Here is a 14,842-nt window from a genome sequence, read left to right as displayed (position 1 = left end):
TAGGTCATGGGCTGTACAGAAACAAGCAGTGAATCTACCCTCAGGCCCTATCTTCCCACCATCGTTCTAGACTATGATTCCTTGTGTGGCCCAGTTTCTGGTAAAATGACTTTAGCTTCGTGTAGAGTTTGGATCAGAATAGCTGGTAAGAAATAAACTGTTACTTGATGACATAACAGAGCATCATTTTCTTGAACTGTAGCATGGAAGTCTTCTCTGAAAACTTAGACCTGTTGGGCTTTTCAGAGTTAGTGACCCTACTAGTTTCCTCAGTAGCATCCCCCAGGAACCTGATAAGCGGGGACTGGGAGCCTAAATGGAAGCCAGCCCGCACCTCTTAGGGTGGTCTTTGTCTCCCTGCTGCTACTGCTGCTGCTAAGTCGCTTCAGTCGTGCCCGATTCTGTTCGACCCCATAGACGGCAGCCCACTAGGCTCCTCTGTCCCTGGGATTCTGCAGGCAAGAACACTGGAGTGGGTTGCCATTTCCTTCTCCAATGCGTGAAAGTGAAGTTGCTCAGTCGTGCCCAACTCTTTGTGACCCCATGGACTGCAGCCTACCAGCCTCCTCCGTTCATGGGATTTTCCAGGCAAGAGTACTGGAGTGGGTTGCCATTGCCTTCTCCTTGTCTCTCTAGCCCTTCGGAAATCAAAGAGATCCTGCACCTGGCCACACTGAATGAGCTCGAGGTCATTCCCTTGGTGCAGACATTTGGGCACATGGAGGTAAGTGGGAGGAAGGGAAGTTACCTCGCACCCAAGTGTGGGGTTCAGGGGTGCACGGGCAGGGCTAGCGACCTGCAGGGAACAGCTCAGTGCTGCACAGAGAGGCTCTGAACAGCTGAGGAGCTGTTGTCTGATAAATCTAACATCTAGGCCCTCTCAACATCAGTTTCCATAGACTTGTTTTTCCTTTGAGTGTCCATCCCACTTTCCAGTTATTTGCATGTCTCAATTTTGGGTTGACAACTGGACATTTCAGATCATGTGTTATAGCGAATCTGACTTCTTCCCCCATGGGTAGTTGTAAATTGCCTGGATTTAATCTGTCTCCCCAGATGTGTGTGGCCACAAATGCCTCTGTTGGGTTTTTATTCTTGCTTTTATTTTTTGTTCTTAGGGGGTCACTCTTCTGTCTTGAAAGCTGGTGATTCCACGTAGTTTGGGCAGTAGTTGTGCCCAAGCCCGTAAGGCTCCACGTTGTGCCCCAGGGGCTGGGGTGCCACACCTAAGAGCTCAGCCACTGCTCAGTCTGGCGTGGCTTCTGCTTTCCACCCAGACCTCTCAGGCCCCTGCATGTGTGTGTGCGTGTGTGTGTGCGTGTGTGTGGCCCCAGCCAGCTGGTGTGAAGGAGAACGTGTGTCATCTCTGTGGTCCTGTGAGGACCACAGAATTCATAACAGTTTGCCACTCTTACTGACAGGTCTCCAAGAACTGGGTTTACCCACATCCAGCCACTGGTGGGCACAGGGGGTGGGGCCCTGGGCAGAAGCTGCAGAATCTCTGTTTTTACCTAAAGTTGTGGCAGTCTTTCATGAACAAACATTTCCCAGTTTGTTGTTCACCTTTGGTTGGTTTCTGGAGGCCTGAAATTGTTTTTGATAAATGGTTCCACTTTGTACTTGTTTTGTGTGTGTGTTGGGCAGGGCAGTGGGGAGTGGGTAGTTTGCCAGCCTCTTCACTTGAGCACGAAGTCCACCCACATGTAATTCTTCTGTGAAGGGGGACTGTCTTGTCTGCTTTCTCACTCAGCCTAGTTAGAGGTGGAAGAGAGGGGCTGTTGACCAAGCAGCCAGGTTGCTCAAAGCCCTGGCTCCTGTGCCCAGGGCAGCCCCGCTGGCCCCCCTGGGAACTCTAACAGACACGAGGCTGACAGGGTGCAGGGACAGGAGCCCAACTGCAGGGAGCTCGGGCACAGGCTTCTCCCCAGGGTCGCCAGCTTTCCTATTGTCTCCCTGCAGTTCGTGCTGAAGCACGAGGCTCTCGCTCACCTCCGGGAAGTGGCACGTTTCCCTAACACCCTGAACCCCCACAAAGAGGAGTCCCTGGCATTGGTCAGAGCCATGATCGACCAGGTGATGGAGCTGCACCCGGGCGCCCGGTGGCTCCACGTTGGCTGTGACGAGGTGGGTGCCTCCCCTTGCCAGCAGGCGACTCCCCTAAGTCTGCAGCAGCCCCTTGTCTTCACCTCAAGGTCATCTGCTCCCACCTCATGGGGTCTTCTCTTAAATAGAAAAGCAGCTCCAGGAATAAAGAAAGGCTGTCTGAGGAGATGTGCCCCAATGAGGGCCGTGGTCCCAGCTGACAAGTGATCTCCCGTGGGCAAACCTGCTGAGCCAAGCAGGGTGCAGTGGGGTGCAGGCACCCATGGGACAGCAGAGCAGCCCCCAGTTACTGCATGTTCATGTCCTTGGGGCCAAGGTGGCCATGAGATTGAGCTGGTTACTTTTCTCCATCTGAAGCAGTGCAGTTTCAGACAGCGGGAGAAGGGAAACACCACTTTCGGGTCATGGAGCACTTTAGTGTCATGGAGCACCGGCTAGAAAGGCAGTTCCCAGGGGTGCCCCCCCTTGTCCTCAAGAAACACAGGATCTTAGGAAGATTATGAGCCACTGAGCAGTGACCCAAAGACCTCTGCTTGTCTGAGATCAGGCATCTGAGCAAGGACAGTGGTTTGTGGACATTTTATTCCAGAGTTTGATCCTCTTCAAAAAACCTTTTTTAAAAAAAAAATACGTGTAATATAGAATTTACCACTGAAAGCAATTGAAAGTGAACAATCCAGTAACTTTTTAGTCATTCTCAGTGTCGTGCAGCCCTCATCCCTGCCTAGGGCAGGGCCTCTCATCTCCCCCCCCCCCCCCCCCGCCCTCTACCCCTGCCTCCATATCTCCTTTCCATCTCTGCATTATTCCCCTGCCCCAGCACCCCATAAATGAAATGCTGCTCCATCCATGGGCTTCTCTTCCTGGGCACCTTCTCCAGCTTCATTCATCTACATGGCAGCTGAGTGATATTCCAGCGTGTGGACAGGCCACGCTCTGTTTATCCATCTTGTGTTGCTGGACGTCTGGTCATTTTACCTTCTGGCTCCTGTGATGCTCCTGTGCCCAGGCTCAAGCAAGTCTTTGAGCTGAGTTTGGGTGTTGGTGCAGAAGGCAGGGGCGCCCTTCACCGCCCCCTCCCCATGGGCAGCTTCCCCGAGATTTCTCCCAGGCCACAGCATGAACCCGTGGGTGAGGCTGAGTGGTCCCGAGGCCAACCCACCCATGTCTCCCAGGTCTACTACCTTGGAGAGGGTGAGACCTCAAGACAGTGGTTGCAGCAGGAGCCCAACAGCAAAGCAGAGCTGTGTCTGTCCCACATGGAGGCGGTGGCCAGCCACGTGCGGGCCCGGTACCCCACCACAACGCCCCTGATGTGGGATGACATGCTGCGGGACATCCCCGAGGACCAGCTCTCAGGTCAGCGGGGCGCGGCCCTGGCGGGCGGTTGCGGGGGTCGGGGTGGGTAGTGGTGGTGGTGCAGGGCACGCTCAGCAGTGGGGCTTCCTGGTGCCACGAGGGGTGGAAGCCAAGTGCTCCAAGCCCCCAGCTGCTCAGGAGCGACCTAGACCCTGTTGTAGAGCTGCACTGAAGCTTCTAGTTCCAGACCATCCCTTTATTAGGACCACTTTCACGTGTTCTTATATGACAGAGCCATTTTCCTAAAAGGTCTTGCAGGAGTGTGGTTGTGAGAGACCTGACCTGGAGGGTAGCATGAGGCCCCAGGTGTGGGGCTCCGACCATCGGGAGCAGGGGGTGGGTTGCGGAGCAGGGGCCCCCAGCAGACCATGAGCACGCCCAGTGCTTCTAGGGCCCTTGGCCTCACACGCCGGCATTGCCAGCCCTGTAGGGGGCTCCACTGAGGTTCACACTGGCTGGTTGAGGGAAGCAGAGGCCCCCCAAGCCCAAGCCCAGCAAGGCCTAGCTTGAGGCTTTGGGATGAGACGGGGAGATTGCCACACATGCTTCTGCAAGGTCCAGGTGTCCTGGCTGCAGCCATTACCACGTGTGGCCACTTAGGTTTTAACTCATTATAAATAAGTCCACTTAGCAGTGCATTCCTGCTGCACCTGGGCCTGCCCCGCGTGCAGACACGGTGCCGCTCCCTCCCTTAAGGGAGCACTGGAGCCACTGGCCGGGGGCATGGCCCTAGCAACTCCAGCAGTGTCCAGTCACTTCCAGAGCCGACTGGCCTGGCGGCTGCAGCGTTTATAAGCACTTAGTGCAGTACTGAGTCTGTACTTAAATCCATTTTAATGCAAGAAAGGAGGGCTGAAGGGACCCGCCCTCATGGCTTCTCTCCACTCCCAGGGTCTAGGGTACCACAGCTGGTGGAGCCTGTGCTTTGGGACTATGGGGCCGACCTGGACCTCCACGGAAAAGGTCAGTACCAGAACGGAGCCTGGCGGTCATGGGCTCCTCTTGGTTTTCCCCCCAGACAAGCATGTGTTTCGGGCTTCACAGCTACACCTCGTCAGGGCCTGCCACTCACACCTCTTACTTGCTCATCCAGCGCTCCTTGTGGAGAAGTACCGGAAGAGTGGCTTCTCCTGGCTCTGGGCCGCCAGCGCCTTCAAGGGGGCCACAGGAGTGAACCAGAGCCTGACCCCTATCGAGCACCACCTCAGAAACCACCTGCAGTGGCTGCAGGTGGCGGGCAGTGTGCCAGCGGACACGCTGCGGGGCATCATCCTGACTGGCTGGCAGAGGTGAGGCCACGTGGGACCCGGGGATGCCCTCGGGAGGGTCGAGTGGCTCCTGTCACTCAGGACACATGGCCCTCCCCAGCCCATCCAGTCTGGGCCTCAGTTCTTCTCGCCTTCTGTCAAGGGGAAGCAGTCAGCACTCTGAGGAGGGGGTGGGAGAACCAGCCACACAAAATAAGCCACTTGGGGTCAAGCCCCTCACACCACACTGCTGAGGGGATGAGGCTCAGGGTGTCAGCACCCCGGGGCACTGGCCCTCCTGGTGCACGCTCTGTCTGCACCATGCGTGTCTCTGCATGTTCACACCACCCCAGCCGCTTGGGAGAAGCGTGAAGACAGACCTCAGCTCATTCAGAATTTCACACCATCTGAAAAGTAGAGTTACAGGTTAACGCCTGGTCCCAGGCAAGTCCTGGCCTCAGGTCCCATCCTGAGGGGGAGGCCAGGTGGCCCCAACACCAAGGGCAGGAGGCCCTGACCCCATGGGAGGCAACTGGAGGCGGGGCTGGTGGCTGACCCTCAGCCCTCACTTACAGAGCTGAGTCAGAGATGAACTGCCAAGAATTTCAAGGTGGCAACTGCAGAGCATTAAGCCCAGGCAGGTCCCTCTGGGTGGGATCTGAGTGTGACTGCCAGCTGCATACCCACAAAACCAAGGAAGCTTCTGGAAGCAGCAGAAGCTTCTCGATCCCTGTCCTGTCTCACGGTGGCTCATGCCCGAGCATCCGCTGAGTCCCTCTCCCGCGGACTTAGGTACGACCACTTCTCTGTGCTGTGTGAGCTGCTGCCCGTGGGAATCCCGTCCCTGGCCGTCTGCCTGCAGGTGCTGCTGCACGGTATGGCCCCCTGCTCCTCCCAGGAAGCCAAGTGCCGGGGCCCCTAACTGCTGCCACCTCCACCTGGCTGGACTGTGGTCTTACAGCCTGGGTCTCAAGCCTAAACCCAAGACAGAGGCCAGGAAGGTAGGGGGACAGGCCCCTCAGGCAGAGTGAACCCACAAGAAAGTTCATCCTGGATAGGGTGCAAGAAAGGGCCCGTCTTCACTGGTTAAGTATCCTGAGTGCCCAGTGCCAGTAGGTGTGGCCCCAAGTGAGGGCAGCTCCCTCACTTCTGGTTCTTGTGGGAGCAGCCAGGTGCAGGCAGAGATGCTCAGAGATAGACGAAACCCGCAGGCATGCTTGATGGTGAAGCCATGGTTACATAAACTCCCATTTGAGACCAGGTGGGAATTTAATTGATGATATATGTGGTTTTGGAGCAGAAAGATGTCAAGGTGGTTGAGGAAAGTGAGGACTGAATAATGAACACGTTTAGGATTGTGCTGAGCCACAGGGATGTGGAAGGACAGTTACTGGGACTCTACCCTTTTCTAACCTTCCCACCAGGCTGCTGTGGCCTTGGGCTCATCCATCCCTGAGGTCAGCATGTGTGCAGCTGGACCTGGCCAGCGGTCCTTCTTGATGGTTTTGCCCACCACCCATGCCCAAAGGTCGGGAGGTCCAGCCAGCACAGGGTCCAGGCCACCTCCTGCAGAGGCCTCTCTGACCTCCGTCTATGGTTGGTTTCAGGAGACTTTGCTGAAAATGTCAAAGCAAGAGTGGAGAACTTTCTTGGGATTTCGAGCCTAGAGGAAATGAGTTTTAGGAGGTAACACCCTCACCCCCTGCCCTGCCTCTCCCCTCACATTTGGGCCCTTCCTCAGCACGGCGGCTCCCTGTGCAGTGAGGGCGCCGGCTCCTTCCCTGGCAGCAACATCCTGGCCCTCGTCACACAAGTCAGCCTCCACCTGTGCAGCTCCGTGGATGCGCTGCTGGAGAGGGACAGGTGAGCAGGCAGGGGAGCGACCCCCATCACTTCCTGGCAGGGCAAGGGCCAGCTAATACTGCAAGGAAGCTTCCTAGGTGGAAAACAACTTTTAAAAATCTACCAGATTTTCAAAGGTCTTATTTTACAACCACCAAGGCTGCCTTATGAGCCACAGTGCACCCACCCCACTGCAGGTATGTGACTGGCTGGTTCAGCCCCTACCATCGCAGGAGGAAGCTCATCCACCCCGTCATGATCGAGCACATCCAGCCCCAGGCACTCAGGTAGCCCACGGCTTGCCCCGCTGTGTCCATCCCCAGCACTGCCCACCCTCCACTGTGTACTGGTAGCCTTCTGGACGAGCTGACTAGGTATCACAGCCACAGACTCCTGGGTGACCCAACTGAATCAGCTGTGCCCTTAGGTGTTAAGAGAAGCTGCCTGAGAGGGTTGAGGGTCACCAGACGCCCTGAGCTGGGTCTAGGGCTCCTGGTAGGACCAGACTGCCTAGGGCTGTGGCCGCACATGTCACCAAGGGGACAGGGTCCCAGCTGGCCCTCCCCCCAGCTCTGTGAGCAGAGGCCAACACAGACTGTCCCCACTGAGTATAAGATGCCTTCAACTGTCACAGCAGGTTCACGCACGAAGAAAAACCCTGCCAGCTAGTTGTGAAGTGCCTGCTAGTTTCAGAGGTCATACTGACAGTCGCTCATTGATTCCCAACAACCTTATGAGGCTGGTACGAAGGGCCCAGTTCCACGGATGAGTAAACTGAAGCCCAGGATGTCCTGACCTGTGGGTTTCTGGAGGCTATGAGCTAGGCCCCAGGGCCCTCACTGGGCAGGCTAACTGTCCCGCTGGTCCTCAGTCTCCTGGCCAGGTGGAGCGCCCTCGCAGGGGAGCTAGAGGCTGCCCTGCAGCGCGTCTTCTACCCGGACACGGTGGAGGAGTGGCTGGAGGAGAACGTGCACCCCAGCCTGCGGCGGCTGCAGGCTCTGCTGCAGGACCTGGGTGAGGCGGCCCGCCCCAGGCAGGACTCAGGCCAGGACTCCTGAGCGGGGAGGCCAAGCACAGGCCTTCAGCAGCCCCGCACCCTTGTCTAGCTGCACCCAGCCCCACGCGCTGCTCCTGAGTCCTGGACAGCCGTGCCAGCAGGCAGCACTCACAGAGTAAATATGGAAGGAAAAGGCCTTCTGGGCCTATGCAGTGATCAGCATTACAACTTTCTTTTGAAATAAAAAGGAGAGTGGAATGCAGAAATCATGTTACTAGAAATTTGAAAGGCTTCATTACTAACCTGGCCCGGGCTGCTTACAGTGGGGCCCACACAATTCTCCGGAGACCCTTCTCGCCCAACCCAGCTCCTAGGGAGCAGAGTCAGCCAAACACTCTCCCTCTGGTCCTGGAGCCTCCTCCAGCCCTGGGACGAACACACCAGAAACCAGTGTACGGCATGTCACACCTTTTAAGAGAAAGCACTCCAGATTTAACCATTTGGAAACCTAACTTTGGCATGTTTAAGTGACTGTCCCCATCGGTCTGGTTGGCAGCCATTACTTGGAAAGGAGAGGATCTCATTTCTCTGGAGTCCCCTGAAGTTGCTCTCACCCAGGCAGCCTCAGAACCCTGGGTCCATGGGTCTACCAGGCCATTCCCAGTGTGGAAGCCTTGTGGGTTTCCCCAGAGATGCTCTTGGCATGTGCTGTACCTTGGAGGGACCCAGGTTCAGAGAAAGCAGAAGAAAACCAACAGTGCAGGTGAGGGTCAGTGTGGCTGGCACCCAGATTCCATGGGGGTGGCTGCAGCCAGCTGCCTAGGCCCTGCTGAGGGGCAGTCATAAGCCTGGCCCATTCTGGCCACATACAAACAGGCTCAACTGCCAGGGTTTGAGAGAAGCTGGGAATATGGGTTCCAAGGGATGGGTGCAAGTTTTTAAATGCTGCTAGAAGAGAAAACCTCTGCCTACACTGAGAGCAGGGGCAGGAGGTTATCCTCCCTGTAAGAGCCCAGCTGCAATCCTGATTGTGATCTGGGCGAGGCAGCAGTGAGCGGTGGTATGAAGTGAGATCTTAATTCCCTACCCAGGAACTGAACCTGGATATCCTGGATGAGAACCAGCAGTCCTGGCCATCAGACCGGCAAGGGCTAGAAGGCTAGAAGTTGGTTTTCTGTGGATCTTTGCCCTGATGAAAAATGCATTTAACAAGGAGGCAAAAACTGTTAATGCAGGTACAAAGTTTATTGAGACTTAGCACAAGTGGAAGAGCACACCGAGAACTGGTTTGAGAAGCAAGGCAGAGACGCACACCCAGAGAGAAAGGGTGTGGGCGTCCCTCTTAGTGAGGAGGAGTGCTGGAAAGAGGCGGTTAAGTCATTTATATAGGTCAATTCTTCCAAGTCTTTACCTTCAGCCAGTTATCTGGTTTCTTTTCCACACCTGACCTACCCTGAGACACTCCCTTGGGTGTGCATGCACCTCTCAGCCAAGATGGATCTCCAACTGAAGGCTTCTGGGAGGAGCAAGACTCATTATGGCCTGGCATTATCCCCTGACTTTTGACATCCAAGGAACCTTTCTGCGTATGTGCAGTGTCTCCCTTGTCCCAAAAGGAGGAGTGGACATCCCTTAATCCTTTACTCAGAACAGGGTTTTGCCTCTTTGTCCTTGCATGACTATTACCTTAAGGTGTTTAAAAGAGACAGACACTGGCTATTTACCCTGTTTCTGTTGTTACTTCCATTCTGGAGTGCAAACAGGAGGCTAGTTGTAGGTATACATCCTGAAGCCCACTTCTTCCTGCCCCACGAAATGCAATAGGAGGCCAGTTGTGAATGTCTACCTGGAGCCCAGCATCTGTCTCCTGCCTCAGCTGGACTCAAGATGAGCCATCTGGGGTTCTAGAGGCCTCACTATGGCAACAGCACACCAATCAAATGGGCCCCTTGGCATCCACCCTGAGCACCAGGAGCTCACAGGTGAGCAGCTCACTTCTGACTACTGAGGACGTCTGGCTAGTGGAAGGGATGAACATGGGGAGCAGGAAGAGAGCTGGGATCCATAGAACAACAGGCAGAGACAGCATCCTCAGAGGCTGACCCAGCCAGGCCCCACACCTGCCTGCCAAAACCTTGTTGCAACCCGCAGGACTGAGTCCTGGCAAAGACCCTGACCCAGAGAGCTCAGTCCTATGCTTCGTGCCCTGGGACCCCGGGCGTGCTTCCCATTTCAGAGGCCTTGAGCCCCACATGGCTAGCAGGTCTGGCCTGTCCACACCAGGCTATTGCCCCAGCGGGCTGATTCCAGGAAGAGGCAGATCAGCCCGCAGAGAAGGTCCCACTGTGGTTTTGCTTGGAGGACAGAAGCAAGCAGCAGGAATGGCTGAGGGTCCTGCCCTGGGGCTGCCAGGGACACAGGCAAGAGCCGAGAAGGAAGACTCCCAGGGGGCCCATCAGTCCTGCCGGGGCCCCATCAGAACCCTGCTGAGGGGCGCCATGGAGGTCAGCTCTGGTCTCCGGGGCCATCGGCCTCACTGTCGCTGCTCTGAGACAGCTCCACAGGACTCTCCAGGCGGTGCAGCTCCAGGAAAGCAGTGATAAGCTTGGCAACAGCTTCCACATCGCTGGTCCAGGCCGGCACCAGAAGGGAGGACGGGTCACCGTGGCAAAGATCCTGGCCTCCCAGCAGGAGCCAGAAGACCATGCCAGCCTCCTCACAGGCATCGCCCTCCAGGGTTCCCGCCAGGACCCCACACCTTACCCGGTCCCCACCCTCACCTGACCTTAGCCCAGGCCTCTCTGCCACTGGGGACCCCTGATGTGCCCCTCCCCTCTGTCCCTGCAAGGACCCCTGATACCACCTAGCAGGTGACCCCCAAAGCCCCACCTCCTCCATGTTCCTGAAGCCTCTCTGCCCTGCCACAGTCCCTTATGAGGGCCACTTGCCTGGGGGCAAGGGCATAGTGGGCAGCCCTGGCCCATCATCTCCCATCCTCAGCTTACCTGCGGTGGCCCATGACAGCACTCTGGGTGAGGGGGTGGGAGAAGCCTGTGGCGAACCGAAGCACCACTACATAGCCCTTCCCGAAGTACCGGACCTTCTCCTCCTCCACATTCACGTCCCGGATGTCACTGAGCAGGACCACCACTGTGGGCGGGGCCGGGTCAGTGGCCATGTCCCCCGCCCACCCTGCCCCTCTCGCCTGGATGCTGGCACAGTGCAGAGGATCAGAGCCTGCTTGTCATGAAGGAATTCGTGTCACTCCAGGTCGGAGGCCCAGAAGATGCCGGGACCCAGCATTAGATGTCATAGGAAGTGACCACAGCACAGCGTCCTGTGACTGCCGATTAACACCCAATCTGAGTGAGAGGGAACATCTGGCAGGCCTACTGTCTTGAAAGGCCCACCTGTCTAACACGTCAGGGGCTGGCTAAGCATGGTACTGCCCAGCTTTCTGCTTCATTTTCCTCAACTGCTAGAAAATGCCTTGCTGGTCTCTAGTGGCCAGTCACTGAGCTGGGGGTTGCCAGGCAGTTTTCTTTGGGCCAAGGCACATCTGAGGACACAAAGCATCCATGAGGCAGGACACAACTCTGGTCACCGAGCAGCCAGTTTCCCCTTTCCAGGTCAGGCAGACGCTCACTGCCTTCTGTCCACCCCAGAGTAACCCATGTCCTGTTCATGCCCCACGCCTTACCTTGGTCATGGCCTGCTCTGCAGAGAGTCAGCAGCTTTCTATACAAGCTGAATGTCTTCAGCACTACCTTCCCGGTGCTCTTGTTGAAGACGGCTTCCTAGAATGCCAGCCACAAGGTGGTCACCTGGCTGCTGGCCTGTGGGCCAGTCCAATACACGCTAACTTGCCAACTGTATCCCCACCCTCCCCAGAGCAGACACAAGGAGGCAGCCCTCTTCCTTCCCATCCCAGTCAGAACCCCAGACCCCTGCAGCCAGACCCCTCCAGGGTCTCGGGTGTGAAAAGAAGCAGGTACTTCTCTCCACAGTTGAGAGAGGTGAGCACTGAGGATAAGGTCATCAAATGAGGGAACAGGGCAGAGAACAATACTGGGGCCAGGCAACCCAAAGGACACATGAGGAAGGACAAAAGGGAGGAGAGGGAGGTGGCCTCGCCCTTCTAGGAGAGCAGCTTCAGAAGATTCTGTGGCCCACAAATGGTCACAAATAGGCAATGTCCAGGGGCCAAGTCAAGCTGGCCAGAAACCACTGGGCTCACATTTCAGGATCGGGGTGGAGGGCATTAGGACCCTGGAGTCTTTCTTCCTTTGACGAGCCCTGCAGGGGAACCCAGGAGCCCCAAAGCCTGGGCACCCTTCCTGCATCAGCCTCACCTCCCAGTCCTCCAGGTTCTGCACGGCCACAAACAGACAGCCCGTGACATAGAAGAGCTTCCAGCCCAGACTATCTGGGGAGCAAACACAGGAGACAGCCATGGGCAGGTAGCAGGGGGGCAAAAGTCAACATGCCTACAGGGGGTGCCTCCTCCCAGAACAGCTGCTTCCCAGACTCTGGGCAGGAGTGGCCCCTGAGGGCCCAGCTGACTGCCCATGCCTCCAAGGACACCCCACCCCTGCCAAGGCCATCCAGCACTGTGGGCCCTGTCACACAGGGCAGGATGTGGTCCACCAGCTCTGCCTTCAGCTCTCCACGTGGGTGACTCCTCGAGATTACGATCATGGCACCGTGTGTGAGAGCAGAGATGGGGGACTACTTCCAGGGAGCTGCTGAAAGCATAGACTATTCCTGCCACAAGACCTGAGGCAGACATGAGAGTGCCTTTCTGCATATTTTATGACATGAAAATGCTGATGTAAATGAATGCAAGCTGTGGGGGGCACACAAGCGCATGAAGGTGAGACCACGCCTGCAAACCATTTAGAGGAAGAAAGTCCAACTCCTTATGACCCCATGGACTGTAACCTGCCAGCCTCCTCTGTCCATGGGATTTCCTAGGCAGAAGTGGGTAGCCATTCCCTTCTCCAGGGGCTATTCCCAACCCAGGGATAGAAACCAGGTCTCCCACACTGCAGGCAGATTCTTTACCATCTGAGCAACCAGGGAAGCCCCATTTAGAGGCAGGGACAATCCCCCAAATCATGCCTATCAGATTACAAATGACAGGGTTTCCTTTTTTTCTCTTATTTTCCAATCAGCTAAGGAAGCTCCTAGGGATGGGGCGGGGCAGGGCAGATGCCATTCCTCACCTCCACTGTAGTAGGCAGCAGCCAGGCCGATCGACAAGATTCCTGTGGGGAGAAAACCAGTCCCTTTCCATTGGGCCACCACTAGCCCAGAGACCACCTCCTCCCATGACCCGCAGACCCAGGTAAGCAGCCCCCCCTGCTGCCAGGGATGGCTAAGAGCAGGGAGCAGGGGGGCAAGAAAACCGCCAGGCTCAGAAATTGTGGAAACAACCAGGAAGTCTGTTTACAAGAATGTTCTACCTCAGTCACAGTATTCACTGGTCACATGTCTACGCTGAGGTTCCAGAGCTGACAGGGGAACCAGAAAGAGGAACCTGATGTGGGTCTCATCCACTGACAGCACATGGTGTGGAATGAAGACAAGACTGCAGGTGAAGAATCACAACCCCGCACGAGACGAAACAGGAAGAGTCCCGGGAAAGAAGGCCCAGAGCCAGGCTGCCGAAGGTGCAGCAGCACCTCCCCTCACACCTCAGTTCCAATTAACATGTGCAGCTGCCCAGGGAGTGCAGGGCAATGGGGATTGACAGGGTACAGGACCAGGGGCCTCCCCACCCTTACTCCTTACTGTCTCCATCACACAGGCCCTAACCTTATGAAAGCAAACAAAAAAGGAAATACAGGGACCTCACAGGAGCATGGAGACTATTAACCAAAGGATGTTAAATGGTGAAAAAACACAAGACTGACCCTCTGTAAAAGCACTCGAAAAGGATAAAAGCTGGAAAGACATAATAGTTGCTATTTCCTGGGGTAGTAGAACCAAGGAAAATTTTAGTTTAATCTTCATCCTTTTGTAAAGTTGGATTTTTAACTTGAGAAATATGAACATCCTTACCAACCAGCAGGGACCAGGATCTGATGCCTGGAGCCCTCTTCAGATGGAGGCGGGAGCTGGTGCGTGTCTCCACCTGCATATACATCCCTGGAACGTGCTGCCACCACCTTCAACAAGAGACCAGGGCGCCTAGGGAAGGACACAAAGAGACAGCTGGAGCCCTTGGGCCGCTGCTAACAGACAAGAACCCAGCTGCTCTCCAGGACAGGATGCCCAGCTGCCCACTGACAAGGTCCACACAGGTTCAGAAACCACTCAGCCTGTGCTGACTGCTGTCCTGTGGTCAGGCAAGTCAACCCCCTAGGGACCCATGTCCTCTGTAAGGAAGGTTCTTTGCGCAGATATAGTGGTTGCACTGGGGCTATGTCCCCTGCTCTGGCTCACAAAGCTTCAACATTTGATCATCACCTGTCCACTTCTTACCTGGAAACCTCAGTCTCTTGGAAACCGTTAGCCCCCAGCAGCCTCCAAACTTCTGGCACCCTATCAGAACGTACCAGAACACCCTCATTTCCCTGTACAGGCCTATGAAAAAGAGAACTGAAAGTCTCGTCATGGTTTGATGAGAGGCACTGATCGAAAAGTCAGTTCCTGCAGCTGCGGAGACAACAGTCCGCACCCAGCGGAGGGTTTGGACGGCCAGGAGCACCAGCTTAATGAACGAGTCAGCAAAGGGGACTGATCTTCCACAAGTGGAGAATTCTGCCCTGCAATACGTTCAAAATGCTGGCTCCAGGGGCCCCGTTTTGGGTAGCTTTTCAGGTGTTCTCTGTAAAGTTGTCAAATTTCTGACAACAAAGAGTGGATTCAGTTCACACAAACGAAGCCAAGATCCTGCGATATCCCCGGCTCCCTCCCTTTGACACGCTTCGCCTGTTTCCACACGCGACTCGGCCGCCCGCGGGGCGAGATCACTCCTGTCACCTGCACGAGCCGCTTAGGACACTCTCCACTGACCCTTGCGGCCACACTGTGCACCCTTCTAGCCTCGAGCGCTGCCAGGCCCCCGGGGCATCGACCCGGGCCGGGTCACAAGACCGCGCTCCCGGAAGGACCTCGGCTGCGGGAGCCGCCCCTCAGCACACCCCGCGCCCCCCAACCCGCAACCGTGGCACAGCCCGGGCGCTCACCGCAGACACAAACCTGCAGGCGCGGAGGCGGGACGGGCGGGACCGGCAGGACTTCAAAACGCGCCGGCCTCCAACTTCCGGAGCTGGGGGCGGGACCAACT

At 56.3% G+C, this 14,842-nt stretch overlaps 2 protein-coding genes across 10 annotated transcripts in view; one reads left to right on the top strand and one right to left on the bottom strand.

Annotated features, from left to right (window-relative positions):
- The window catches only part of HEXD (hexosaminidase D), a 17,067-nt gene extending 7,796 nt beyond the window's left edge, over nucleotides 1-9,271 (top strand). For 2 of the 7 annotated variants that reach the window (XM_042256212.1, XM_042256218.1), the window contains 10 exons: nucleotides 637-724; nucleotides 1,960-2,124; nucleotides 3,279-3,462; nucleotides 4,354-4,425; nucleotides 4,556-4,751; nucleotides 5,502-5,584; nucleotides 6,317-6,395; nucleotides 6,471-6,572; nucleotides 6,749-6,838; nucleotides 7,423-7,814. In XM_042256212.1, coding sequence (XP_042112146.1) covers nucleotides 637-724; nucleotides 1,960-2,124; nucleotides 3,279-3,462; nucleotides 4,354-4,425; nucleotides 4,556-4,751; nucleotides 5,502-5,584; nucleotides 6,317-6,395; nucleotides 6,471-6,572; nucleotides 6,749-6,838; nucleotides 7,423-7,609 — 1,246 coding nt within the window. In that variant the 3' untranslated portion in view covers nucleotides 7,610-7,814. Of the gene's footprint in view, nucleotides 1-636; nucleotides 725-1,959; nucleotides 2,125-3,278; nucleotides 3,463-4,353; nucleotides 4,426-4,555; nucleotides 4,752-5,501; nucleotides 5,585-6,316; nucleotides 6,396-6,470; nucleotides 6,573-6,748; nucleotides 7,815-8,639 lie in introns of those variants that run through there. The other 5 variants (XM_042256215.1, XM_042256217.1, XM_042256214.1 and 2 more) reach the window with 5 other exon arrangements.
- On the bottom strand, nucleotides 8,773-14,842 carry LOC101109892 (cytochrome b-245 chaperone 1). 3 transcript variants are annotated; one of them, XM_060394947.1, is made up of 7 exons: nucleotides 14,035-14,842; nucleotides 13,612-13,740; nucleotides 12,774-12,815; nucleotides 11,901-11,974; nucleotides 11,249-11,345; nucleotides 10,554-10,698; nucleotides 8,773-10,174 (listed from the first exon to the last, which is right to left on the bottom strand). In XM_060394947.1, the coding sequence occupies exons 2-7, from the start codon at nucleotides 13,694-13,696 to the stop codon at nucleotides 10,054-10,056; spliced, it is 564 nt and encodes a 187-aa protein (XP_060250930.1). In that variant the 5' UTR covers nucleotides 13,697-13,740; nucleotides 14,035-14,842; the 3' UTR covers nucleotides 8,773-10,053. The 3 variants fall into 3 exon arrangements, with proteins under 3 accessions (XP_060250930.1, XP_027830117.1, XP_027830116.1); XM_027974316.2 differs by having other exon boundaries at nucleotides 14,742-14,842; XM_027974315.2 differs by having other exon boundaries at nucleotides 14,755-14,842.

This window comes from Ovis aries, chromosome 11 (assembly GCF_016772045.2).
Source record: "Ovis aries strain OAR_USU_Benz2616 breed Rambouillet chromosome 11, ARS-UI_Ramb_v3.0, whole genome shotgun sequence".
Lineage (NCBI taxonomy): Eukaryota > Metazoa > Chordata > Mammalia > Artiodactyla > Bovidae > Ovis > Ovis aries.
This window is presented reverse-complemented; position numbering and strand designations above follow the sequence as displayed.

Bases quoted from the DNA above. Each gene is read 5' to 3' on its own strand.
- LOC101109892 (XM_060394947.1), bottom strand. From the start codon at position 13,696: ATGTATATGCAGGTGGAGACACGCACCAGCTCCCGCCTCCATCTGAAG. The intron at 10,699-11,248 runs GTAAGGCGTGGG...CCCCGCCCACAG, and splicing joins CAGAGCAGGCCATGACCAAG to TGGTGGTCCTGCTCAGTGAC. The intron at 10,175-10,553 runs GTAAGCTGAGGA...GGCCTGGACCAG, and splicing joins GCTGTCATGGGCCACCGCAG to CGATGTGGAAGCTGTTGCCA.